This window comes from Poecile atricapillus, chromosome Z, assembly GCF_030490865.1.
Source record: "Poecile atricapillus isolate bPoeAtr1 chromosome Z, bPoeAtr1.hap1, whole genome shotgun sequence".
Classification (NCBI taxonomy): domain Eukaryota; kingdom Metazoa; phylum Chordata; class Aves; order Passeriformes; family Paridae; genus Poecile; species Poecile atricapillus.
The window spans coordinates 69,852,993-69,879,143 of NC_081289.1; the positions used below are offsets into that span (position 1 = coordinate 69,852,993).

The 26,151-nt window shown below is 46.5% G+C and overlaps 1 protein-coding gene across 1 annotated transcript; it reads left to right on the forward strand.

Moving 5' to 3' along the window:
* Positions 1-21,678: 21,678 nt before the first annotated feature.
* KLF4 (KLF transcription factor 4) lies at positions 21,679-25,896 on the forward strand. The gene is made up of 5 exons (XM_058827572.1): positions 21,679-21,811; positions 21,902-22,019; positions 22,148-23,042; positions 23,122-23,286; positions 24,769-25,896. The coding sequence occupies exons 1-5, from the start codon at positions 21,807-21,809 to the stop codon at positions 24,942-24,944; spliced, it is 1,359 nt and encodes a 452-aa protein (XP_058683555.1). The 5' UTR covers positions 21,679-21,806; the 3' UTR covers positions 24,945-25,896.
* The last annotated feature ends 255 nt before the right edge of the window (positions 25,897-26,151 follow it).

Sequence of the window (26,151 nt, forward strand, 5' to 3'; positions counted from 1 at the left end):
TTCAGTGATGATCCAAGCTTTTAAATGTCCTGCCTGGCAGCTGATGGGTGCTCAGCCCTAGAAAAACCTTGTTGTTTATGTAGCTTTCTAACTGTGTCTTTAAGATCTAATTTTAGATTCCTACTTTCTGAAAATGTGTCTTGCCAACCTTACCACATGTAACTAAACATGTATTTTGACATCCACCTCCTACTCAAGAATTTCATTTCAAAACATCGCTGTTTTATTTTAAGACATGGGGAAATAGCAATTTTTAGGCTACCCATTAATTATCACAGTCATTAGTAAGGATTTAATCATTATAACAAATAATCCAAAGGTGTATATGTCTAATTAAGTGTATGTGCCTAACAATTTCCAGGGAATGACACACGCATGTGCCTTGTAAGTTAAGTATATCTGTACATCTCACTGAAGAACAGCCTGAGAGTTTAATTGGGGCCAAACTCATTGCAGGGCCAAACCAGCCCAGGACCAGAGACTTCAGTGTAATAAATGAACAGACTTCACCCAGGTTTCTTCCTCAAAAGAGTTCTGGGTTTCCATTTTTACCTTACCATGGCATGAAGATATTTGCTGTTGGTCAGGGCTAATTCTATCCTGGTAAAAAATACTTGCTGTAATTAGTGCATGGTGCCATCTTCTCTACTAAGTTCATTTTAAGCCATTGCTACATCCCCACAAGTTAAACAAGATATGTGTTGGACTGTAGCAGGGTGATCTTCCAGCCTGAGTAAGGTTCAGACTCAGTCCACCACAAGTATCCTTACAATCCCTTGCCGGTTTTGCCCAGCTGGCATGCATTTTGAGGCAAGAAAGATACATTTCTGGATGTTTGACCACCACACAGCATTGCAGGGCCCTGCCTTCAGCAGAAGGTTTTGAATACCACCTCTGCTCTCATGGCGTATTTCACATTTTCCCTCTTTTTCTCTCACTCAAGGCTTTTGTCAGGGCTCAGAAAACAGCTCCTGGTCCAGGAATCATTTTGCCCCAAAAGGGTTGAAGTGTTTCAATGAGCTTCCAAGGCTTTTGAAGCCCCACTAGACACAATAAACCATCACAACATAAGTCATGCAGAGATGACTGTGTGTCACTGCTCCATGGCAGGAGCACACACAGGCTTTTTTGCCAAGCGTGCAATGGTGTCTGGAGGCCTGCGAAAGCCAAGGGCAAGCAGACCAGCCAAACCTCTTCACTGGCATGAGGAGGGCAAGTTCACACATCAGCAAGTTTGTGCTGCCTGCTAAATATCCCAGACAAGGACTGGGCACACCAAAGCACCAGGTACTGGCATCCTTTCAGGTGAATAGTGTGAGTGCCATGTCTCTGCTGACAGAGCATCGACAGAGACACTCCCTCTGCAAGCCAGACCATTTCTCTGCTGTGCTGCTGACTATTTGGGCAGAGATACACACCCTGAATCTGCTGTATTTCTTCCTGGATTTCAGACTCCCTATCACCACTTCTGGAATGCACACGGTGCTGCCTGGCCCAGGTAGAGATGCTGTAAAGGGGTTTTTCCTCACCACAGCACATAAATGCAGATATCTATGACAAAGAGCAGTTTTTAAAAACATTTTAGTCCTGCCCCAGGAAAATTTGTGAACAGAAACAGAGGTGCTGCTCCGAGAAACTGGGGAGTAAAGCAGAGTCAGTCTGCAGCAATGCCACACAGCTCCAGCAGCTCAGGATCTGGTGCCTCAGGGCAGCACAGTGCACAAGACTCAAAATTCTTCTTGAGATCTTCCCATTGCAGAGGCACACAGCCTACCTCACAACCAAGGGAAAAGTCCTCTGGCTTCCTCTCAGGTGATCTTGCACAATCAGCCCTACAGAACCCCAGTTGCTACAGGAGGGGAACAAAAGGGAAATCACCCCTCCTGCATTTTGGCATGATGAAAAGTTGCTCCTCTGGCATTTGCTCTGGGTTTGTGTAATTCAGAACATGGCACAAAGCTACTTTGCTCTTTCCCTCACTGCTTCCAGGACCCAGGATTTCCTTTTCTGTCTGTGTGGGGTCCTCAGCTGTGCTTGGAGGGCAGCAGGAAAGAGAGATGCTGGCAATGGGGATGAGGGTGTTGTTTCCAGTATGACTGTCCTTCTGGCTTCATGCAAAGCTTGCCACAGGACAGTTCATGAAGACTGCAGGTGATTTTTTCATTTGCTTTAGTAGAAAAATTATGAAGTAGCCCAAGTGGCTGAGTTCTTGCCCCACAGAAACTTGATTATCTGCTTGATTGATCAAAACTGATGCAAAGCAGGCAGGACCTCCAATCTGAAATCTCAGTTTGTGGAAGGTAAAGAGTGTAAAGGAAGGAGAATTTAAATAAAGAAGATCCAAAAGAAACAGAATGCCTGGAAGCAGAGTTTGTCACCTTGAAGAGTAATTCAAAAACCCCAGCTAACCTTTTATTCAGGGTCCGGAAGGCAGACTTCTACTACCTATTGCTGGAACTAAGGTAATGTCTTCGAACAGCTTTAGCAGCAGCTCTGGTATTCTACCTCTAAGAATTGTAGGAAATACTAGATAGAGCAGAACAACACAAAAACTAAGCCTGTGTAATCCATGACAAAAGAAATAACTTTTTTTTTATTATTTTTTTTTTTATTGAACCCATTCAAGGATTCAGTCACACCAAGGCATGCTGCCCCTGATGGCTCTGATGTCACAGCACTGGTCCAGCTGGGAGTGCAGATCCTCTCCCATTCCTTGGTCATTCCACTGCCCAGTACCTCTGTTTGTCTACTTTTAACATAAGGATCATTGTCTAGAGCAGGAGACTTGGTCATCTGTAGTCCTCTTGCTCCAGCAGATGCACAGCCCTGCAGTAATCAGCACAATTAATAAATGAAATGAAGTCTGGAAATGAACACCATGACAACAACAAGCATGACATTGCAGAAACATTATTCGTGTGCCAGGCAGATAATTGCAGACGTGCACCAGTCTGGGAGCATTTCATTTGGTGGTGATAAGATAGCAGTCACAATAAAGTTAACTGTGTCTCCACTGGCTGTTTAAAGGAGAAGCAGGGTTGCTTTGACCTCTGGCATTCTATTAATCTCTTGAGATTATCAGAGCAGTCTTTTCCAGCCTTTCAACCTTTGCCTGATTCTACAGATCTGCCACACAAGGTGCAAGTGTAAAGCTTAAGGATCCTTTCCCATGTGAAGAAAGCAGCCTTCTCCATCAAAATGTATTTAGGAACATGACTTAAACACATTCCTGACAGTGAGAATGTTCTTAAGGGTCTTCCCAAGAGAGTCCTCATAAGTAACCTGTGGTGTGCCAACACATTACCTGAGGCACCAAAAACTAGATTTGAAAAGGGCTACAACCAGACCTGAACACCTTGTCCATAAAAAACAGAGAGGCCCAGCAAATACCTGTCCATGCAACCACACTGCCTATTTTATTTCATGACTTTCCCTGTGGAGATCAGGTGGGCTGGACCAATACAAAGGTGGAGGAGGGGAAAAAAAAAACAGTAGAAGGAGAAAATAGGAAAAATAGGACGAGAAACTGAAACAAAATTTAAAATAATAACAATAATAACAATAATAACAATAACAATGATAATAACAGTAATAATAATAGGTGAAAGAGAAAGAGAAGGAATTAGGAAATTGTCAGGCACAGCCAAGGACAGGTGTTAGCTCAGGAAAAGAAAACAGCTGAGGAAAATGTATATGGTTCTGTGGCAGGAGGGGGAAAAAAATAAAAAGGCAGATAGCTGGTCCTTGTTTGAGGAAATGAAAGAAAGATTGGGGAGGTTTAAGCTCTGTTTCTGCTTCTTCCAGAAGCTAGACTAATTTATAGGCCATGGTTAATGAGTGTCTCAGATGCCTCATGAGCCCTAAAGCAATTAATACTTAAGCATCCATTAAGGATCTGTTGCCTCCATCCCAAAGGTATCAGTACAGAGGAAAATGGGTTTTTTTCACCCCACAGGGATTTCAGGAAGGTAAATGCCTACCTGAATAATGCACAGGTGGCTTTTACAGGCACTGGGTGATAGAGGGGACACATTACAAGGGGAAACTGCCTCTGTAGTGGCAGGACTGAAAGGTAGTGACAGGACGAGGAGTAATGGAGACAAACGGAAAGAGTGCAAATCTAGGTCAGAAATTTTTTACTCTGAGGGTGGTGAGACACTGGCACAGGTTGCAGAGGCATTTTATGTTTGATAAAGGACTCCTGTTTTCTTGGAGACTATTTTCTTTCACAGGTAATATCTAGGTGGAGACTTTTAGTTCTGATAGAATCAAAATGGGTGCAAAGATTATCAAACAATAGCTTCAGGTTCTGTTCAAGGCATTCTCATAAATGAGCAAGAATTTGCAAAGAGATTGCAGGGAGAAATGTAAGACTCCAGCAGATCATATTTCTTAACCTTGTAATAATCCTGGCAGGTTCTTCATTCAGGGCTGGTTTCTCATCATTTCTGGGCTGCCCTGTGAACAAGACAAGGACAGAGGACAACAGGAGAGAGGATGGGCACAGAAGTATAAAGGCCATGCTTTTCTTTGAATCCCAAGTGCTGGTCCAGTCAAAACTGGCAGGTTTTTGAGTGGGAAGCTTTCCTCAAGGAGATGCTGCTTTATGTTATTTTCTTATTGCACTCATCTCCTGAGGGACATATTCCCTCCTTCCTAGCGCAGGCTTCTGCTCTCTGTGGCCATTCCAGGCTCAAGAGACTTCTGTTTCAAGTTCAATGAAATGCCCCTGGACAAATCATGCTTTCTCTAGTTTTACCTCCAATACTTTATCTATCTCTCCTTCAAGCTTCCAGATTCACGTGCCAGATGATTTAATGCAAGGAGAGTGTCCCTGGGATGCTGACAGAACATTACTCATGCCGATAAGGTAAAATTTTCTCCCTGAAAGAAGTGATGCTCTCATAATCTGGCTTCACAACACAACACATGTGCCATTCTAGTACCACCCCTCATGGGACTCACTGCCCCCTTCTTTGAAGCATCCCTTTGAATGCTGAGAATTAGTGCTTTCAGCTACTTTTCTTTGCTGCACATAATTTCCTTGATATTGAAGTGCTTTTACTCCTCCTGTGGCTCCTCTTGTTTTGCAAGGACCTCAATCACAATCTCACCCTTAATTTTTCATCTTCCTGACCTTAGATGATGGCCCTTGCAGCCTGGGTTCCTCCTGGGTAGTCAGTGAAAAGAATGAAGTATTTTCTCTACAGCACTGTCTGGAATTATCTGCCTTCCACTCTGATGATGGGCCCACCCAAAAATCTGCTTTACCCAGAGCAAGAAGGTGCAAATCCCTGCCCTTCAAGTGCAGAGCTCATTTTGTAGTGTAGCTCTGGCTTTTTTTTTCAACCAGACAAGGTTACACAGCCACAGGAACCACTGCTTGCACTGCAGCTTGAGAAGCAGGCTCAGAGTCTTTGCAGAGCTCCTGGGTAAAGACAGAGAAGCTTCAAAACCCTGTATCAATTTTCTGCAAAAGACATTGTCTTGGTTTGAAAGATAGGTGTCTGCTAAGGAAGGCAGCAGCTTCCCTTGAAATGGAAAATGCAAACTCTCTGCCTCCAAATTGTTATAATTTTGAAATCAAGGGGTTCTCAGGTAAAAATATGGGAATGGGAATAACAGTTCTGTATCAGGAAAATTAAAATAAAAATATAGTAGTACAAAAAAAACCCCAAAACATTGATAGAGTCAGAATACAACCTGACACCCTGTTGGTCAGGCTGTTGATAGCAGTTTGATTAAAAGGTGGCTGCTGTCCTCCTGGAGTGACAGATGTGGTTCTGTTGAAGCAGTGATCCTGTAGAAGGGTGTAGTTTTCCACTGAAGGTCCAGTGGTGGTGCAGATGGGTCTGGTCTCTCTCCTCTGGGAATGCAGGGGAGAAAGGCTGCCTGTGATGTTCTGAGGCTCAGATTATATCCAGGTAGGAATGCTTGGCTCCTCCCCTTGGGTGGAGCATCTCACAATGAGATGATGTCATTTTATCAGTTTATCAGTTATTTTATCAGTCTTGCAGTGAGGCCCAATGGCCCATGAACAGAAGAGATCCCCTGGAGGGTTATGGAAGAGCTAAAGAACACTGCCTCACCTGGTTTTAACAGCTGGTAATAGAATGCATCCTTTTGGTTCCATCTTGCATTGCAACCTAAGACATTCTCAAATTACCCATGCAGGAGCATTTAGTGACGTCAATAATCTTAGCATCAAGTTTCTTGTGCCCATTGCTGCTGGAGGTAGATTTGACATCCATATTCCTTACTGTAAACATGGATTGTGTCCTAAAACTTCCCATCCTCGCTCTGTGGTCATGCTTGAAGACATTTCTTCCCTAAGTGTGTGCACATTGATACAGAATTGAATCAAACAGCACAGAAATGCTCCCATCACCATGTTGTGGTCATGTATCACTGATCTAACTGTTCACAGATCTTGATACACCTGAAAACCTCACGCTTATATTTTCTTGGAGAAGAAATTTTTCTCAAACAGGTTTTAATAACTCACTCCTTGGGCTTAGCATTAAGGGTCAGACTGAATTTAGAGATGTGACTATCAGCAGAGAGGGAGAGAGCCTTCTGTGATCTGCAATACTGAACACAAAAACTTCCAGAGGGTTTGGTCTGCATTTCAAACCTTGCTTATTGCAAGAAGCACATGCATTTCTCTACAGCAGACCTAGCTCCAAGCCTACAATAAAGAGAGAGAAACATGAACTACACAAAGCTTGTGTGGAGAGTCCAGAGCAAAGCTGCCTAAAAATCTGGAGCTGCTCCAAACAAGTGCCTGAAAGGAATAGTTAAAAATCAAAGCTCAAATGGGACGGTTGTGTCCAACTCCAGACACCTCTGAAGTTCTGCAGCTCCTCAGCCCATGACGTGTTTGGGAGGGGATCATCTCTCGCAGGCTGTCAGCTATTGAAAACAGGGCCTGAGCGTTTGTTCAGCCGTGCAGCTTCAAATTCACACTGGCCATTATCCATCAACTGCACTGAGGCATGCTCACCCCCTCTGTGTCCTGCAGGGCTTTTCCTGAATCAGGACCAAGAGGCAACTTAGACCTCAATAAGAAAGAGATATCAAATCTGGCTTGCAGATAATTTTATTTTTTCCCCCCTTCTCTCATCCATCCCATGCCTTCTTGAAGCTAACAGCAAAACAGTTGTGTGTGCATATAAGCAGCCTGGAATCACTGCTCTTCTGCTGAGTTCTTTCTTATGTTACATTCTTTTGTGCTACATACAATTTCCACTAGGACATTTTGTCCCCCAGGCTTCATCAGCCAGTCTATTACATCCACCCCCCTGCACCCCCGCCTCCCTCTGGTTGCATAACTTTAGCCAGGATGTTAAATTAACTCTCTTCCAGATGAGTTTGACATAATCTTATTTACTTTCATAGAGCATATGCCAGTATGCAAATACATTACTCAGCACTATCAACTCTGCACTTTCACCAAACCATTACTCTTTGTTTTTTAATGATGGTTCACTAGATACCAGACAGGAACATTGCTGTGGCAAACAGCAGGACACTCACGTCTAGCAGAGCAAATCCAGTAACACTAAAAACTGTCTGCATGGCATTTGCAAAGGTTTATGGCTAAGGGAGGAAAACAACCCATTTCCCACCTCAGCACTGCACTCCTGCTCCTTTAGGTTGTGCTTTTGCCTTCTGAAGGAAATCACAACCAGCTCCTCCAGCTCTCCAGGACATGGGCAGCCACAAAGGTGAAGCCACCCAGAGTGACTTCACGTTCAGCAGTGACACGGCATCCGTGTCTAAACAGCTCCCCGGCTCCAGGCTGTGTGGCAGGGCAAGAGCAGCCTCACAACCCACCCCCCTCGTGCCTGTGCTTACCATGAGAAGGAAAGCCAGGTGCAGAAGCCACAATAACAACTCCGTAGCCAGAAGTGCCATATCCACATCCTGGGGTCAAGGGACACGTGTCGCCTGTGGTGCTGAGGTCAGTCCTTAACAGCTCCGCTGCCCACACACTGGCAGCCACACCAAGGGCAGGTGTCCACAAGAAGGCAGAAACAGCCCCAGGCATTTGTCTTTTGGCAGAGGTAACCTCTGGGTGAAGCCTGTGTGAGCTGCACTGTCAAAACCATGGACTCACGACTGATTCTTGTGTCTGCCTGAGACAAACACCCAGCCACGACCAAGCTGAAGAAGAAGAGCCAAAAAATCCCCCCCTCTTCTACCCACAGCCCTCTGCATCAATCCCATTTCACGGGAGGTAAAGAAATCACAAAAAATGGTGGAGAAATTGGATCAGAGGAGACTTCTGGTGGTCTTGCTTGGTAGCTACTGTGACCTACCATGGGCTTCCAAGACACAAACTGCACTTGGAGCTACATTTTGCACATGATCAGGACACAAATGCACAAATGGGCACAAAAGGTCTTGAAAACAGTATTTCCAGACTGGAAAACAAAGGCACAGCAAGTAAACACAAGGAAGTGAGAAGTTCAGCTGAAATGCCAGAGCAGCAAATTGTTTGAGTTGCCTTTCTTGCTGCTGTGGTGGGTCTGGGGATGGTCCTGCTGGGCTCTTGCTGATGGGGCTGATCTACACTCATAGGTTGCTGTCAAAGTTTTGGGGAAAAAAAGCAGAGACATGAAGCAGAGGGCAGGTGTCCAGAGGGTGCTTTTAAGGCTCCCCACGCTGAGGCAGGTCTCTGGTTACTCGAGGGGAAAAAAGGCTCATGCTGTCCTTGTTTCTTTTGCTAACACCTGAATGTGGAACCACCAACGTGTGAGCTGAAAAGAGGCTCTTTGATTCAGTAAGAAACACCGCTCCAGCTGCCCAGAAAATACCCTCGTTTAAATAGGATTCTGGCCTTGCTAACCACATCCTACACCAGCCTATTTATGGCACAGTTAAAAATAGCACGGACCTTTCACACAGAGTTAGAGTTTCTACTGGTTTTAATTGTTAACCAACTTGGAAGTAGTTTTTGAATCCAGAACTCGTTGTGTTTTTTCTTCAAGTGAGGGAAGTAAATTTTTTTTTCCTGCAGGCTCATTTCTCTCCCTCTGTTTCATGTATTATTACATTTAACATGGATGTTTCTGATATACTCACATGCCAAGAAAAAGTATTACTTTCTTTCATCCTTGAACAATCCAAACTCGTATTTAATAACTGAAACTTGGCATGCTGACCAGTTCTCAGCAAAGGCTACATATGCCTTGACAGGGAAGTATATTTAAGTAGGGCTGAACTATCTGTCCCTGAAACATTATCAGAATTGTATGGTGTTTCCTCTTCATCAAGTAAAGGGCCTTCATCCTGCTAACAGCTTTCTTATGAATGACTTGAAAAGGTAAATTTAGCCAAACAAACAAACAGTATGGTCTTATGCTGTGCCAGTTATCCCAAATTGTTAGCCTAGATTAAAATAATATCTGAGTGACCAATACTTCAGATGTAACTGTGGAACACTCAGAGATTGGGAAGGGAGTGGATCGCTTTCTCTGACACCAGATATCCAGAGCAAAGCTTTTGGGTTCACTGCTTTAAGAGAACAAGGAGGGGAAAAGATGGTGTAGCAAAAAGCTTGGGGGAAGAAAAAAAACCATCTCTTTGGCCAGCTGCTCTGCAATGGGCTAGAAACTCCATCTCAGCCTTTTCAAGGTAACCCAGGACACAACCTGTGGCTTTGGATGCTGCTGAGCAGGACTTGCAGCCCCAGCCTGTTTCCTGCACTGAGCTATCAGAAAATGTCCTATAGCCTTCTGGGAATACACAACTGATACCCACAGAGACCCTGGTAGGGCTGGGAGGTACCTCAGTTACCAAGAGCTCCTTGTCAGAGGGAGGAATTGCCAGGCACAGGCACCTTGCAGGAAGCCAAGCACAGAGCCCAGCTCAGCCTTCTCTTTCTCCAGACCTCATGACCATTCACCTTCAACTCTACAGTTTCTTGCTTTTCACCAAGATCACACACATGAACCAGACCCTAACACCATCTACTAGTCAAGACCTAGAAACTGTACTGTAAAGCCCACTTGGGTTTTCTTGAGACTTAACACCTCTAATGTAATTTATTTTACATGCACTACAAGTCCCTGATAAACATTAGGAAATTGTGTAGGGGACCATCAGGGATGTTTTTCTCCCATGTGTGTTACTAACTCACAGGCAGGTGTGGTTGTAGGAAAGGTGTGGAAGGAAAGCACCATGAGCTTCATTCTTTTTGAAGAGAAGCTGTGAAACCAATCTGTGAAGTGAAGGAGAGAAAACTCTCAAAGAACAGGGGAAAGGTTTCCACAGGATTCCTTCAGGATGCAGGAATGGAAGAGCAACTTCTCGTCTCCAGCTTTTCACTGGCCTTTTCTCAGAAAAAAAAAAGAAAATAGCACCACCACTGAAGTCAGTGGCACCAGACCTCACCAACTCTCACTAATCAGCTCAGCTTCACCAAATTCAGACTATCTCAGCCAAAGTTCCACCAGGCAAAGCAACATCACATTACTATTCCATGTCTTTTTCTCAATCAGTTTCCTGTGGATTCCCTGCATAGCTTCAAGAAAATTTAAAAAAAAAAAAAGAGAAAAAAAGAGTAAGGCTGTGAGATAGGATATTGATAAGCCTGCACAAGAAAAAAAGAAGCAGGACCTTCTTTACAACCCATTTTTTTTAGCTTTTCCCTGCCTCTGCTGGAATTTGGCAACTACCTGAGTATTTGCTGCCCTCCACAAGTGGTTCATTCCTGGAGTGAAGTCATAGGTCTCTGCTTGCTCCATTGAGTAGTAACATGGAGATGACTCTGAATCACAGGTTCAACACTGTGACTTGACTGCTGCATGACAGGCTGTTAATTTTCCTTTTCTCCAGAATTTCAGAAAAAAATAAGTACTTATTCACATCACAGCTAATATGTTCATCACTGTCTGTTTTACTCTACGCTTAAAACTGTTCCAGGAAGTGCCATTCAATCACTTTCTTACAACAATAAAAGATTGCTTCTTTTCCTCACAATACCACACCTAGCACAACATAATTCTGGAGCTAAAGATCGTCCTCCATTCCCAAACAACATTATTAACTGAGCTCTTAAATACGAAAATTTCAATACTTCGTTCACAGTATTTAAATTTTCCATGGAATACTGTGAACTGCTGCTCCAGGTGCTTCCAGAACACTGCAGTCTTGACTGCTGTTAAACATCTGGCCATGGAATTACATATTTGTCCTTCAGGGTCCTGCTGTCACTGGATAACACTGTGGGACACAAAAGGTAGGCAGGTGTCTTCCACACCTGCAAGGACTGTGCAGAAGGGAGTCACAGATGGCTGAGAAAACCTCCTGTGAAATGTAAGTGCTCAGGAGAGGAGTGAGCAGCCAGTGGTGATAAGCAGAGACAGAGCAGGAGGAGGAGGATGGGCAGTAAAAAACTGCAGTGATAAACACCTGCAGCAGCCAGGGGCTGTCAATACCAGCACCCAGGAGTGGGGTGGAATGATGCAAAGGATATAACACAGCAAGAGAAGGAAACTGAGTCAGGAAAAGTTCAGAATCACTGTCTGGAGACAGCTCTTTGTCATGTCCTCTCTTAGGCTAGTGGACATTCAAGCAACCCACAGCTTTTGAGTCACTGCAAAGCAGACCCAAGAACTGGGATGGGGAGGGAGCTATTTCACCCTCATGAAAACCTTTTATTCTTCAGTCTTATTGCATGTTTTCCCACCATAACCAAGAGGGCAGCTGTCCATGTACCAGCACTCCAGGCTGCTCTTGAGAAACTTCATGTGCAGCCTTCTGGACACCTGAAACACATGGGGTTTGTCTCGACAGTCATCCTGTAAAACTTCTCCTGGCTTCCAAAAACTTGGGCACCACTCTTTTCCTAATCTCTGATGGCTGACAGTCAGGCCAGTCTTCTCCCAAAAGGAAATGTGAGTGAATCCAGTTAGCATTACTTGGCAGCTGGGGGTCTGCCTGTCCCAAGGCTTCACCGGGCAGTGGAGGAGGCTCCTTTCACCCAAATTATGAGAGCTCTGAGATATGGGAGGGGAAGAGCTTTTTTTCAACTAGAAATGGTTCATTTTCAGACAGATAAGGCCAGGCAGGATGGAGCTCTGAGCAATCAGGTCAAGTGGAAGAAGTCCCTGCCCGTGGCAGGATGGTTGGAACAAGATGATCTTTAAGGTCCTGTCCAACCCAAACCATTCCATGATCCTGTGATTCTATGTTTCGCTACCTAAAGAAGAGAAAATTGAAGAAAATGGAGGGGAGAGGAATGGTGGGAGGTGGGGACTGATACAAAAGGAAATATAGACCAGGGACAACCTGGGAGAGCCAAAACAGCAAAAAAAAAAAAAAAAAATACAACAGTAAAAGAGAAGCAATGCATAGGAGGCTCAGAGACACTAATAACCTGCAGAAAAAGAGCTCACACAGAAGCTGCAGATATCTCAAGGAACTGGTGTGCAATGATAAAATATTGTGAGGAACAGGATATGCAATGAAAAGATTTCTGCATTTTGGGTCTGGGATTAAGGGAAACTCTTCTGTCTGTAATTTCAAATACACCACATGCAGTAACTTCCAAGAGATCTCTACCTATCAGCACCTCATGCCCATTTAAAAGGTGGCAGCCAGCCATTTATCAACCTTACAATAAGCAGATATGATTTGAATTTTCATAGCCCTCACATCCAGATGATGAATCTTGCTAGTACCTCACCAAGTGAATTAAAACTCCAGAAAATTAAAGAGATATCTTCCTTTCCTTTACAGTTAAATCATCTCATAACATTTCCCTGGTTCATGACCAAAGCAGAGTGGGAGACTTAGGGTCTCATTGTACTTCTGTGACAAAAATGTGAGATTCAAAGGAGAAGCCACAGGACTTACATACCCTTTTTGATCACCAAAGTTACAATATAATGCAGAGCAGGACCAGCCCCATTTTAGACAATGAAATGTGTATTTCTTTGGATTACACCAAAATGGATTTGGGTGTAAAGAAGGTACTACTTGTCTGGCTGAGAAGCTTTCAGTCCCAGCAAAACGTTGTTTAACTTTAAAATCACAGTTGGTACTGAAGGCCAGAGCTGCCAGTGTTGTGGCAAATCCTGCAGTGCTGGCCAGATCCTTTATGGGAAATATCCACCCAAACTCTTCTTCCCCAGCCTCAGTCCACCAAAAGCTCACCCTCACAGAGGTGATTCAGTGCCTCAAATAGGCTCATCCTTCCTCTCTCCCTCCCTCTGGAGGCAGATCTACACTCCTAATTCAGTGGGTAAGCTAGGTGTCCTCCACTGAGTCACTGCTGCCTGTTGTGTAAGACAATGGATTCGTAAAGCAAAGTAGATTTTATTGACTTGGCAATCAGTCTTCTGAGGGCAAAAATCATGGATTCATCTCACAATGAGCATGTCTTCACTCATGAGATGCCAGCATCCAAAATTATTAACTGGTGTAAGTACTCTATCTTAATTACTTGCACATTTTATTCGTAGCCTTGGCTGCATTGGTTCTTCTAAGTCCCAAATCTATGCTACAATGAGCCTAGTTAATTTACTCGAGGAGACTTTAAAGGAGTTCAGAAACAAATACTTCTTTTTTAAGTTCAGCTGTATAATTTCTCCACAAATGGATGGTGTTCCGCCCACCATTAAAAAAAAAAAAATAAAAAAAAAAAATAGTTGTGAAAAAATTAATGTTGCAAAACGAGGCACACAACATTTGTGTGTTAACAAACTGGATGTGCCAGAACTTCAGTTGCCCATGCCGCCGTCTCTTGGCCCCGTTCTCACACTGCAAGGTCACAAGCTACTTTCCAGAGAAGCTCTGCGTCATTGATGGATTGCTCAAGGTAGGTGTTGCTTGGTGTCAGACAGATTTATCCCTGCACTAAATTCCACCTAGGGCTTCCCATTGACTCGGCATCCCCGAAGGCCCAGCGCCTGCCAGTAGGAAGCACTTGGCACGAAGACTTAGGTGGAATTTAGACTGGATGAATCTGGAGCCTAATGAGCAGCTATTCCTTATTTTGTTTCTTCCTCATTGTGCAGAGTGTGGCCCCAGGCCTCAATTACTGTGTGCTATTCAAACCCTGCTCAGAATGCACCATTATTAATTTCCCCATGTTTTCTCATTACTGATTTCCTATGGCACTTCTTGTCCCCTTCTCAGGGCCCTGCAAGCACAATCTGCTTGATGGCAGAAGCGAAGTGCACAGTGAATTTCACACTCAGCAAGGATGAGTAGCTTAAATTCTTCTGCTGGTGCAGGGCACCTCTGGTGAGGTGTCCCCCAGGGCAGGGACTCTTTTGTGCCACCAGCTGTCCATGGCAAAGCTTCTCTGGAAGGAATGGAGCCACCATAACTGTTCTTCAGCAATGCCATCACTGTGCAGTGCCTATGTCAAAAATCTGAGAGCAGTTGCCACATTGCTCTCATTAAGTGAGCAAAGGACTGTTATCATAGAGTAATGGGCTCCTGCTGGCCCATTAACACTGGAGCAAAGCTGGAGGCATTTATGGAAACTATGTGGAAAGCCTGGTATTTACTCTCAGAGCAAGGCAGAGCTGGTCCTTTCTCCCAGTGTTCTCCTATAATGTCTTTACTCCTGTTCAAATGAGGGGAATATTTATCTAATCATTTCCTCTGCTGGACGCTGGTGCAGGGAAGCAACACATGTTCTTGAATTCAGCATAGCAAATAGTTTAGGAAGACATCTTGGGTGAATCAGCTGTCCAGGTCAATTTGAGTGGGAGGAACCATTGAAAGATGGCAGAGGTGTTTAATGTCCTGTGATTACCTAGCTCATTAGCACAAATCTAATTGCAAATACTCCTGGTTAAACTCAGGAGCACTTTGCTGCTAAGCACTCCTATGCAAATTCAAATGCATTACACACAAGAAGCAGCTATCTCCTGTATTTTTTATTTTTCTCCTATCTGGCACCTTAGTTCTTTGTTAGGAAGCATGTTGCCAATTCAGATTGCATCCCTTAGAAGCACCACTTTCACTCAAACAAAAGAAATTCGAATCTTATCCAGGGAGAACGGTTTGAAAAAATCCTCAAGCAATGACAGCCAACTTTTCCTTGGTGGGTGTTGGAATCTGAATTTCTGCAGTATTAGAACTTCCCTAGCAGAAAAATGTCAGGTTTTCTACATGGAAAAGAAACACTGAACATGAGAGCAAGTGTGCCAAAGCCTCCCTGCTCCTATCAGCTCCAGCAATCGCAATAAAAATTAAATGAATGAGGACATAGCTCCATTAACGACATCACTCCATTTCAGGATTACACAAACAAGAGAGGGGGGAACTGATTTTATACTGCCACTGCTTGGGAATGCTCTGGGAAGCCAAATCCCTAGTAAAGTGTGTAGGAGATGGGTTTGGAAGTCAAGAGACGACTCAACCTGAGTTAGCTGCTTGTTTCAAACTTATTACAATCTTAGCTACATTTTTATAGTATTTTGAAAAGGTAACATGCGATCTGTATTCTACTGTGATTGGATAATTGCTATTTTTCACGCATTAACTTCTACATTTCTATTTGTCCAGCTCATAACACCCGAGATCTATAAGATACTTTTTAGTAAAACTTATTAAGATACATTAAGCAGTTATATAGGATACATTCTTCAGAATTCACATCCTGACAAACTTCCTAAGATACATTTGCAAGATGCATTTAGCAGATTTCTCATCCTAAATTCTTATTCTTCATTGTCTTATTAGCAATTAGTCTTCTTCATTTCTTTGATACAATATTTTGCCAAAGACTTATGCTAGCTCAAAGTCAGGGTTGTGCAGGCCTTCCAAGGAGGCATGGCCTCGAGAAGCAAGCCATTCCTCAACAAAAGCGCTTCATTTTTATCAACAGAAATGGATAATTAGTTAAAGATTACTATTTAAAAGGTGAGGAACACCGAGAAAGAAGGGCCTGGGACAGGGAGGATGGGGAAGATCTCTTCTGCATAGTTTTTCCACAGCTGTTGAGGGGATCATCCAAGAGTGACTCTTCAAGAGACACAGATTAATTAGAAGTTCCAGAGGCTACTGGACAGCACAATATGCCACATAGATAATAATGAGAGAATCTGGTCCCAAAGAAGGATGCAGAAAGGTGAATTAATAGTAATCCAAGTTCCTGGCTTCTTCTTCAGAAGAAGTGGCTCCACAAAGCAACTTGGTCTTCTCACAGATACATTCCCCTGCATTTTCTAGCGTATACCAAACCTATCACCCATCAGTGGGGATGATCTGGTTAGCTAGTAATTTCTCATATTTTCTCTGGTTTTCTGTGACTCCTCCATTGGGTCTGCAAAAATACAATGCATCTGCCTCATGCATGCAAAAAGAACAAAAAACAAAAAACAAAAAAACCCCCACAAACAAATAAACAAATAAACAAGAATTCATCCTCTTCGCTGTGTGCAAGTGTCCCCACATTACATGAAGGACTTTGAAACGGATGCTTATTGTGGAGTTGTTGTTTACACCAGTTCCACTGTGGGAGCCACTCATTTAAGTCATTGTTAGAGTTCGGGGAACATCTAAATTCAAAGATGGGGCAAACCCATTAGAAACAATGACAGATGGGGCTAACCCTTCAAAGCAAGGATGACTATGACTGATAAAAAGAAGAAGAGGAGACTCGAGGAGACTCGAGGAGAGGAGACTCGAGGAGACTCGAGGAGAGGAGACTCGAGGAGAGGAGACTCGAGAAGAGAAGAGAAGAGAAGAGAAGAGAAGAGAAGAGAAGAGAAGAGAAGAGAAGAGAAGAGAAGAGAAGAGAAGAGAAGAGAAGAGAAGAGAAGAGAAGAGAAGAGAAGAGAAGAGAAGAGAAGAGAAGAGAAGAGAAGAGAAGAGAAGAGAAGAGAAGAGAAGAGAAGAGAAGAGAAGAGAAAAGAAAAGAAAAGAAAAGAAAAGAAAAGAAAAGAAAAGAAAAGAAAAGAAAAGAAAAGAAAAGAAAAGAAAAGAAAAGAAAAGAAAAGAAAAGAAAAGAAAAGAAAGAAAAGAAAAGAAAAGAGCTCTTTGCTTTCCATAAACGACTCAAGGTATTTCTGCCTCTCAGAGGAATTCAACAGCCCTTGGATTGTTTGAAAGCAGAAAATTGCTGCATGCAAGTGATCCTGGGTGGTGCTAAATTGTGTGAGGGCAGTGGTTGCCTCTGCCAGGTGAGGTTGTGTGGATGGTGCTGGATGGGGGAATCAGCACCTCTGGAACCTCAGTCAGGAGTTATCACCCTGGGGGAAATTCAGTGGAAATCACAACCTGACCTCCCAGCTCATCGCTGCCAAGCCCACCACTAAACCACGTCCCACATCCACCTGTCTTTTAAACACCTCCTAGAAAAGTAAAATAGCTATCAACAAGATATGGCTGGGCTTTCAAAAGGCAGGTGAGAACAAGTCTGGCCACGGGCACTGCTGACATTCTCAGCATGAACATTTATGACCCTAAGTGTGCATGTGCCATCTGTGTATGTACGCACTTGCTGCTGCTTGAAACCTGCCTGGAACTGCTCACAATCTTCAGAGCTGTGCCCTTTGCACTGTACTAATCATCTACAAGTATAACTGCCAGCTGAGCAGGGGTTCATTTCTGTTTAACAAAAACAAAGCAACCCGTGCAGGAACAGATAAATAAAGCTTGAGCTCAGTTGTATTTGGTGAGGAATATACAATCCATGGCAAAAATCAGATCCCCAAGGACACGTGTCCCTTGGAGACAATTTGATGGCCACGGCTCTGGACTGTCTCATCCTCTTTAGTGAGCAGAGATCCTGTGGGAGAAGGATGAATCCTCATCTCTGCATGCCCCTCTCCAGAGCACACCTTGCACAGCAGGTGTATGTGTGAGTTCTCACACCTTCCCTCTCTCCTGGCTGCAGTGCAGCTAATTTAGGTGGGATGGGGACAAGAGAGACCCTCCAGGTGCTGCATCTCCTTGAATTTCACCTGGTCTCTGTCAACATTGTCAGGGTAAAATGCAGCATAGCACCAAGGATTATGGAATCGCTGCTTTGATGAATCAGCAACAGGGATTTTATTGGATGTAACCCAGCATCATGGGTTTGTTCCCAGTTCTCCTTTCATTATGCTGTGCCAGGACTGGAGCAGGGGCCCTGGCAGCTCCTGGCCTTGCAGCCAGGCTGCTGCAGCCTGCTGCAGGGACAACACACTGCAATCCCAAAAACGTCAGGGAAGCATCTCATTGTCTGACCCCAATGACACTGTGACTCAATCTTTCCCAAAGTCTGCAGTCCTGCCATCAGCTGTTCCTACAGACAACCAAATCAGAGGGGATAAGCTGCACACTGAGGTTCCTGAGAAGCAGTTTGTTGAAAATCAAGTTCCAAACTTAAGCTTTAAAATAAACATATCAAGATAAACAGATTGGTCTTTGTTTCAGGCACAATTGGCTCAACTGTTTTTTCTTCTTGTTGATGTTCTTAATGTTTTTCAATGTGTGATGCCATTTCCTGAGGACTGTCTCTGCTCCAGAAACCTGTGTTCTTCCTTGGCTTCTTTCTGCCTTTTGTGGTTTATACACACAGGTGACCAGTTTAGCACTGACTCAGGCTGGACACTGAGGCCTTTCACTCGGTCATTTTTACTCTGCTCCACACTTTGGCCACCAATATGAATTGTCTGCATCAGGTAATAATTCTTCTGCCAAAATGGGTGAGCAGCACCAGCAGCAAGTCTAGGGCAACCCCACTCCCACAGTGAGATGTGGTAAATGTGGAAGAAACCTCCTCCTTCCACCTGGGGAGGGAGAGAAACACAGAGAGACCACAGCTGTCTGGCACAGCAAGGGCTGCAGCAGACTCCTTTCTGTCCCAGCACAGCATCATCTGGAAAAATGTCATTGTACATCCCAAGGCAAGAGAGACACAAATTCTGTGCAATTCTCTGAGTTAGGCAATCCCCAAAGTCGGCTTTGAACAGCACAGAAACATGCTGTGTTCTGAGTTAGTGGAAGGAAAGTTTTAGAGAAAATTGGGAAATTCGGAGCAAACTGAGACTTGGGAGAAATGGTCAGCTGGAGACAGAAGGCATGTTAAAATAAATCTGTCCTAAGAAAAGAGCATTTAGGTTGTTATGTAGGCTGGGAAAGCATTACTTGTGAACAGCTGTAAACTTAATGCTTTTAATTTCCACACTTGGGACCATTAAATCTCAGTTATCTAATATATTCTCTCTAATATATATTAAATGACAATTCTCCTTATCATTTAAGGGAGGAAATCAGTAGTTTGCTTCATTAGTGAAAAAAAAAAAAAAAGTGATGATCTTTATGTGGGATGTTCAAATGCAGGTGTGATTTGACTTACCGATGCCTTCAAACATCCATTTTTTTAAATGCCAACATTTACACAACTGAAAATCAAGACTCAGATGAAAGTGGGCCACATCTTTTTAACATGAAATTTACACATACCTCACACGTATCTGCCTGAATTATCCAGAAACATGGCAATCAAATCTATTTTAATGAAAGATTGTGAAAGCAAACCTGTTTTATTTCAGTCTGCAATATTCAAATTCTTTTCCTGGAACCCGTGAAGTTCTGGCATTTATTTCAAAGATATCAGATCACTTATCTGCTTCTGAAGCATTCTTGTTCTCCTATTTCTAATAATGGATGTGATTTTAATTTTGATGTTGGCCTCAAATGATCCTGAATTTGAAATTTGGACCAGGAAAATGCCGCATTGCTCGGGAGATCGGTAAATTAACAAACCTACAGTGCGAGCAGACAAACAAAAAATAACTGATGGGGAAAAAATGTTCAGGCAGCTGCAAACCTCCACATCAGGGGCTTTCTCCTGAGACTAAGCTAGAAGGGAGGTTTGGTCCTGAAACTGTTTGCATTCAGTTTGGATGCTCAGAGTGGTTTTCAGAGAGTCTTAGAGCACAGGACCTGGATGGGAGTCACAGCTGGGACATGCTCCGAGGAGGCTGTGCAGACCCCAAGCCCTGCCCCTCCAAATGGGGAAGGTGCCTCCCTCCCCTTTTTGGGCATCGTCCTATAGTTCACCAGCCTTCATCACCCCACGCTTTTTGTACCTGCGGATCCCGGCACATCCTCTGCCAAGACACGGACTTTGAGCAAAAAAAAACAAACCAAAAAAACCAAAAAAAAAAACCAAAAAAAAACCAACCAAAAAAAAACCCCGAAACAACGCTCTGCTTTTTAGTGCCAAAGTTATTAATAATTAACATTCATAACACAAAACCGGTAAAACCGGTTCGGCAGACTAAAGCCCGGCATTTTATTATTATTTTAGCGTTTAATTTAGTCATCGTAAGTTACTCAGGCTCATGTTTGCAAATCACGCAGAGCTGGGACTTCACCCCTCCGGCCCGACCAGTTCTGGGGAGCGGCCGGGGGACAGCGGGGCCCGGGGACCCCGCTGCTCCGATGGGGACAGCCGGGACACGGCGGGCAGGACGGAGCCCATCGGGGAGCACCGGGACACGGCCCGTCGGGGCTGCGCGGCGCCGGCTCGCCATTGCCCTCTGGAGGAGCCCGGGCCGTTCTTACGGTTCCCCGCGGAACTGCGCTAAATTTGGGGATTGTTCTATATTTTTCTTTTTTTTTTTTTAATTTATTTTTTCTTTTTTTTCTTTTATTTTTTTTTAAATTATTATTATTTAATTTTATTTTACGGACTGTTTCCAGCCCGGCACCCACGCGAGTGAGGGCTGCCCGACCGCGGCTCCCCGGACCGCTGGGTCCCGGTGATGGAGGAGCCGAGAATAACCCAGCGCTGGCACGGGCTGTGTGAAGGGACCGCGCCGTCGGGGCGGCTCGGAAAATGAACAAAAAGAGGAAAAAAAAATAAAATAAAGAAAAATGAAAAAGAAAAAGGGAAAAGGAAAAAGTAGGGAATATACAAGGAAAACAAAAAAGTTTAAAGAAAAAGTTAAAGAAAAAAAACAAACTAAAGAGAACGAAAAGCAGCAAGGAAATGCAAAGCCAGGGGGAAGGAGGCGAGGCAGAGCGGCCCCGCCGGCCGATCGGGACGCTCCGTTCCACCTCCTTCCCTTCCACGCGGGTCCGACCATTCCCGGCGGGAGTTCCCAGCCCGCCGCCGGTGCGGGAGCCCCCGCGGCGTGCGGGCATCCCCGGCGCGTGTGTCCCCGTGTCCCGCCCCCCGCGTCACCGCCCGCGTCCGCCTCACGGGGCGGAGCCCCCGCTCTTTCTGCGCTCTCCCCGGGCCCGTCCCGCCCCGTTCCCCCCCCCGTTTTCCCCACATGTCCGTTTGTTGTCGCCGTCGCCATGGCGGCGGGGGCGGCGCGCCCGCCAAGTGAGGTGATAAGAGGGAGCGGCGGCGACAGGAGCGCGCAGTGCCGAGCGGGGCGCGGCGGCGGCGGCGGCGGAGGAGCGCGCCCGGCGCATCCCTCCTTCCATCCATCCCTCCTTTCCCCACTGGCACCACCGCGCCCCGTCCGTCCTGCCCGGCTCCCCACATGGCCGCGGCTCCTCGGGAAACGCCTCGCGCCGCCGCCCTGCCGGTGCCGGAGCCGCGTTGCCGGGCGGCGGCCGCCGCCTCCTCCTCCTCCTCCTCATCCCCGCGGCGCCGCTAGCGCCCCGCGCCCCGCTCCGCGCAGCGCCGAACAAGAAGAAGAAGCAGCAGAGGCAGCAGAAGAAGCAGCAGCAGCAGCAGCAGCAGGGCTCTCCCGCGGCACCGCCCCGGCGGCGGCGCTGCCCCGGCTCCGAGCGGCTGGACGGCGCGTCCGTGCCGCCTCCCCTCCCTCTGCTCCGCGGCGGCGCTCGGGACCACGGCGGCGGCGGCGGCTCGGCGGGACGCCCCGGCACGGATGCGGTGGGTGCCGGGGGGCGGCTGCCGCCTTCCCTCCCTGCGTGCCCTCCCTGCACGGCCGCCGGCTGACCCCGCTGTGTCTTCCCACCGCAGGCAGCCCCCCGGCGAGTGCGAGATGGCGCTCAGCGGCACGCTCCTTCCCTCCATCGCCACCTTCGCGGCGGGCGCCGCGGGCCGCGAGAAGGCGGCGCGGCCCGCGGGCCCCGGCAACGTGAGTATCGGCGCCGCGGCGCCGCGGCACGGACGGGGCCGGACGGGACGGGGCCGGGCGGGGCGGGGGCCATCGGGGCGGGCGCGGCGCCGTGCGGCCGGGGCTGAGCCGTGCCAATGTCCCCGCAGCGCTGGCGGGAGGAGCTGTCGCAGCTGAAGCGGCCGCCGCCGGCGCTGTCGGCGCGGCCGGTGGAGACGCCGCCGTCGGAGCTGGAAGGCGCCGCGGCTCTAGGGGCCCGCCGTGACGCCGAGGAGTTCAATGAGCTGCTGGATTTCGACTTCATACTCTCCAACTCGCTGATGCACCAGGAGCCCGCCGCCGCCGCCGTGGTGGTGGCCCCCGCCGCCACCCCGGCCCCCACCGCCAGCCCCTGCCCCGCCGGGCCCTTCGCCTACCCGCTGCCCCGGCCCGAGCCCGCCGGTCTCCTCTACGGCGGCGGCGGCAGCTGCGACGGGGCGCCCGCCGCCGGCTCCGCCGCGCCCTTCAACCTGGCCGACATCACCGACGTGTCCCCCTCGGGAGGTTTCGTGGCCGAGCTGATGCGGCCAGACCTGGACGCGGTGTACCTGCCAGCGCCGGCCGCGCTGCCGCCCCTGGGCAGCCTGCAGGGCAAGTTCGTGGTGAAGGCGGTGGGCGACTACAGCCACCCAGGGCTTAGCCCCAAGAGCGGCCCCGCCGCCCCGCCGCCCGGCGCCGACGGCCCCGGCGCGCCCTACACCTCCCTGCCAAGGATGTGCCCCAAAATCAAGCAGGAGGGCGCGCCGCCCTGCACCCTGGCCCCGCCGCCGCCGCACGGGAGCAGCCCCCGAGGAGCTCCCCAGCATGACTTCGCCCTGGGCAGCCGCCCGCTGCCCGCCCGGAGTACGCCTTCGCTGGGGCCCGAGGAGATGCTGGGCGGCAGAGACTGTCTCCCTGCCACGCCGGGGCTGGGCCACCCGCCGCTGCCCCCGGGCTACCCCCCGGCTCCGGGCTACCCCACCTTCCTGCCCGAGCAGCTCTCTCCCGGCGCGCTGCAGTACCAAGGTGAGTCCCCGCCGTGCTGGGGCAGCGGATGTCCCCGCTTGGGCGCTGGCCGTGCTCACTCCTCCCTGTCCGCCCCTAGAGCTGATGCCGCCGGGGAGCTGCCTGCCCGAGGAGACCAAGCCCAAGAGGGGACGCCGGTCATGGCCTAGGAAAAGGACGGCCACACACACCTGTGACTATGCGGGATGCGGCAAAACCTACACCAAAAGCTCTCATCTCAAGGCGCATCTGAGAACCCACACAGGTTAGTCCCAGTGCCGGGGTCGGGGGACTCAGGGGCACGGGGTGAACTCCTCAGACAGTGGAAGGGTGTGAGCACAGGAGGAGGGTTAAAAGCAACAAGACCTTTCCATGATGGGTTTCTGGGCTTTTTTTTTTCCTCCCCCCTTGGCTACGTGAAGTCCTTTACAGTCTTTGCTTATTGGCTTGACGTTTTGCTTAATGGTTCAGAGTGACTCAGATGTGGGAGCGGGTGGGTTTCTTGCCAAGTCAGAGTTTGTTACTTCTCTCTTGCTATGTGGCTAGCTAATTACCAGGTAGTTTGAAGCCAACTGGGATTTGTTGTTCTGGATTGTGTTTGCCCACTTCTGAGAAGGTAACAGACCTCTATCGAAGATAACTGCTTTCTTTGCTGGTGGTTAAGTGCTTCGAACACACACCCTTCTCTTGGCTGGCTGTAGGACAAAATCTTGTGCACCTCTGCAAGCTGTTGCTCCCTTTTTGGGGACAGCAAAATAGATTCCCTGAAGAGACTGGGCTTTCAGATGAACTGGCAGCTCCAGTGGGGTGCCTTGCCTGCCTGTCGGACATCTCCCCCTGCACCAGCAGAGTTTAACTGTCGATTGTCCACTGCTAGAATAGGGATAAAATCTGCCCAAAGTGTGTATCTGAGCCCAGTCTCAAACTTCAACCTTGCAGCTGAGTGCAGAGTTGCAGTAACTGAGCTTGTGAAAGCAAGTACAGCACACGGGTTTCGCCAGCCTGGGCATTCCGTAACAGTGACTAAATTACCTGGGAATTTGCATAATTTGAATCCCTGGGTTGTGAACCTGATCCAAAACTTTCTCCTGAAGAGGAGATGGGAAAGGGAAAATATCCTGGCTCTGCAGTAGTTAGGCTACATCTTCAGGTAAACAGCAGGGAGGAAAAAAAACAGGAAAGTGATCAGTGAACATCTGCCCCAAGCCAGTCAGCACCATCCCCAGGATGTGTAGGACAGGGAGTTTGTAATTGTTGGGGAAGCTCATCTTGCCATCAACAGTGGTTTTTGTATAATGAAGGCACTAGTAAGACTGAGTCCTTAATCAGGCTGAGCTAATGAAAACAGTTTCCAGCTGTTTTCAAATTCTTGAGACCTACAATTATCTAAATACATTGTCTGCTGAGCTATTTCTGGTTGCTATTTGATTGTGTAACAGCACCGGCAAAAATACACGCTCAGGTGCTCTGAAGTCTTATGTGCAAGGCAGTGAAAACAAGCATTTTAGTGAAGATTTAAGTGACACCAGCATTTCATAGCACATCTTTTGCATCTGTACATCTTAAAAAGCCTTGTTCTTTTACTCTTTGTTGTTTGTAACTGCTTCATGAAGTTTGACCACCCTTTCTTTTATGTAGGACAACTGCTTGAAAGAAGGTGCTGCAAGTGGTAGCCATAAAAAAAACCAAAAAAACAAAAAAACAAAAATCCTAACGGGTTTGTTTCACTGTCTGTGTTTTTCTACAGGTGAGAAGCCTTATCACTGTGACTGGGAAGGCTGCGGGTGGAAGTTTGCCCGATCCGATGAACTCACTCGTCACTACAGAAAACACACAGGCCACCGCCCTTTCCAGTGCCAGCGCTGCGACAGAGCGTTCTCCAGGTCGGACCACCTCGCCTTACACATGAAGAGGCATTTCTGATTTGGGAAAGCTGTGGATCTTTCCCCCAACTGCCACAGAGATTCAGTATTTACAGCACAAGGACTGTCTTCCACAAGACGGGGAGAACTCATTTTAAGCACTACAGATAATCGAGGTGAAGTCTTCCAAAGAGTGGAAAAGAGGGATAACTGCATATGGACATTGCAACTTTCTTTTTTTTTTTTTTTTATAGTTAAACACTTAAGAGAACCAAAGACATTGGGGTCAATGACTGGATCTTCTATCATTCCATTTGTAAATCCAACTTGAATTATTTCTGGACTACAGAATGCCAAGGAGTGACTGGAAGTCACGGATATCAGGGTTAAACAGACTGTATGTAGTTCGGAGGGTGGGGATATTACACAGGGAAATGACATTCCCTTAATTTCCTTTCAATGCAATATTAGATGTACATGTCATCTTGTACTTTCTTTTTTTTTTTTTTTTTTTTCCTTCTAAAAGCCATTACAATGTTAGAAGAGGAGGAAAAATTCAGGTACAGAATTATATTTTAAAAGCCTATTTCATGGTGCTTAGTGACTGTTGGTTCTAGAGGTACCAAAACCAGGAGGCCAAAGTTCTCAAACTGCTGCATATCTGACAAGGAACTATTTTTTATCTTCCGATTGCCAATTATGACCTAAATCAGGTGAATAACCCTGGTTTATCTTTTTTATTAAGAAAATGACTTTATGCAGACAGTCTGTAATGCACTGTGGTTTCGATGTGCAATAGTTTGTACAATGGTTTATTCCCAAATATGCCTTAAGCAGAACAAATGTTTTCTATATAGTTCTTTACATAATAAATATGTAATATAAATTTAAGCAAACTTCTATTTTGTATATTTGTAAACTACGAAGTAATAATGAACATTTTGTTGGAATTTGTATTTTGCATATTCAAGGTGAAAATAAGTTTTAAATAAACCTATAATATTTTATCTGAATGGTTGCTCTAGTTTTTTTTCCTGTGAATGGAGATGGCCAAAGAAAGTTTGTTAGGTATTTGTTGGTGGTCGAGTTTACCAAGGCAAGGAGGGGGGTGGTGGCAAACACTTGTAGTCTCAATACTCCGAAAGAGAGGATTGTGTAAGTGCAGTGCTGGTGTAACATCTCTTTTCAGGGAAAAAGCTGTATGGAAAGTTCTTGCTCTGGATGTCGAGTTACCACTTATCTCACCTGTGTGGGTGGAACTGTAATTT

Bases quoted from the DNA above. Each gene is read 5' to 3' on its own strand.
- KLF4 (XM_058827572.1), top strand. The intron at 22,020-22,147 runs GTGAGTATCGGC...ATGTCCCCGCAG, and splicing joins GGCCCGCGGGCCCCGGCAAC to CGCTGGCGGGAGGAGCTGTC. The intron at 23,043-23,121 runs GTGAGTCCCCGC...GTCCGCCCCTAG, and splicing joins CGGCGCGCTGCAGTACCAAG to AGCTGATGCCGCCGGGGAGC.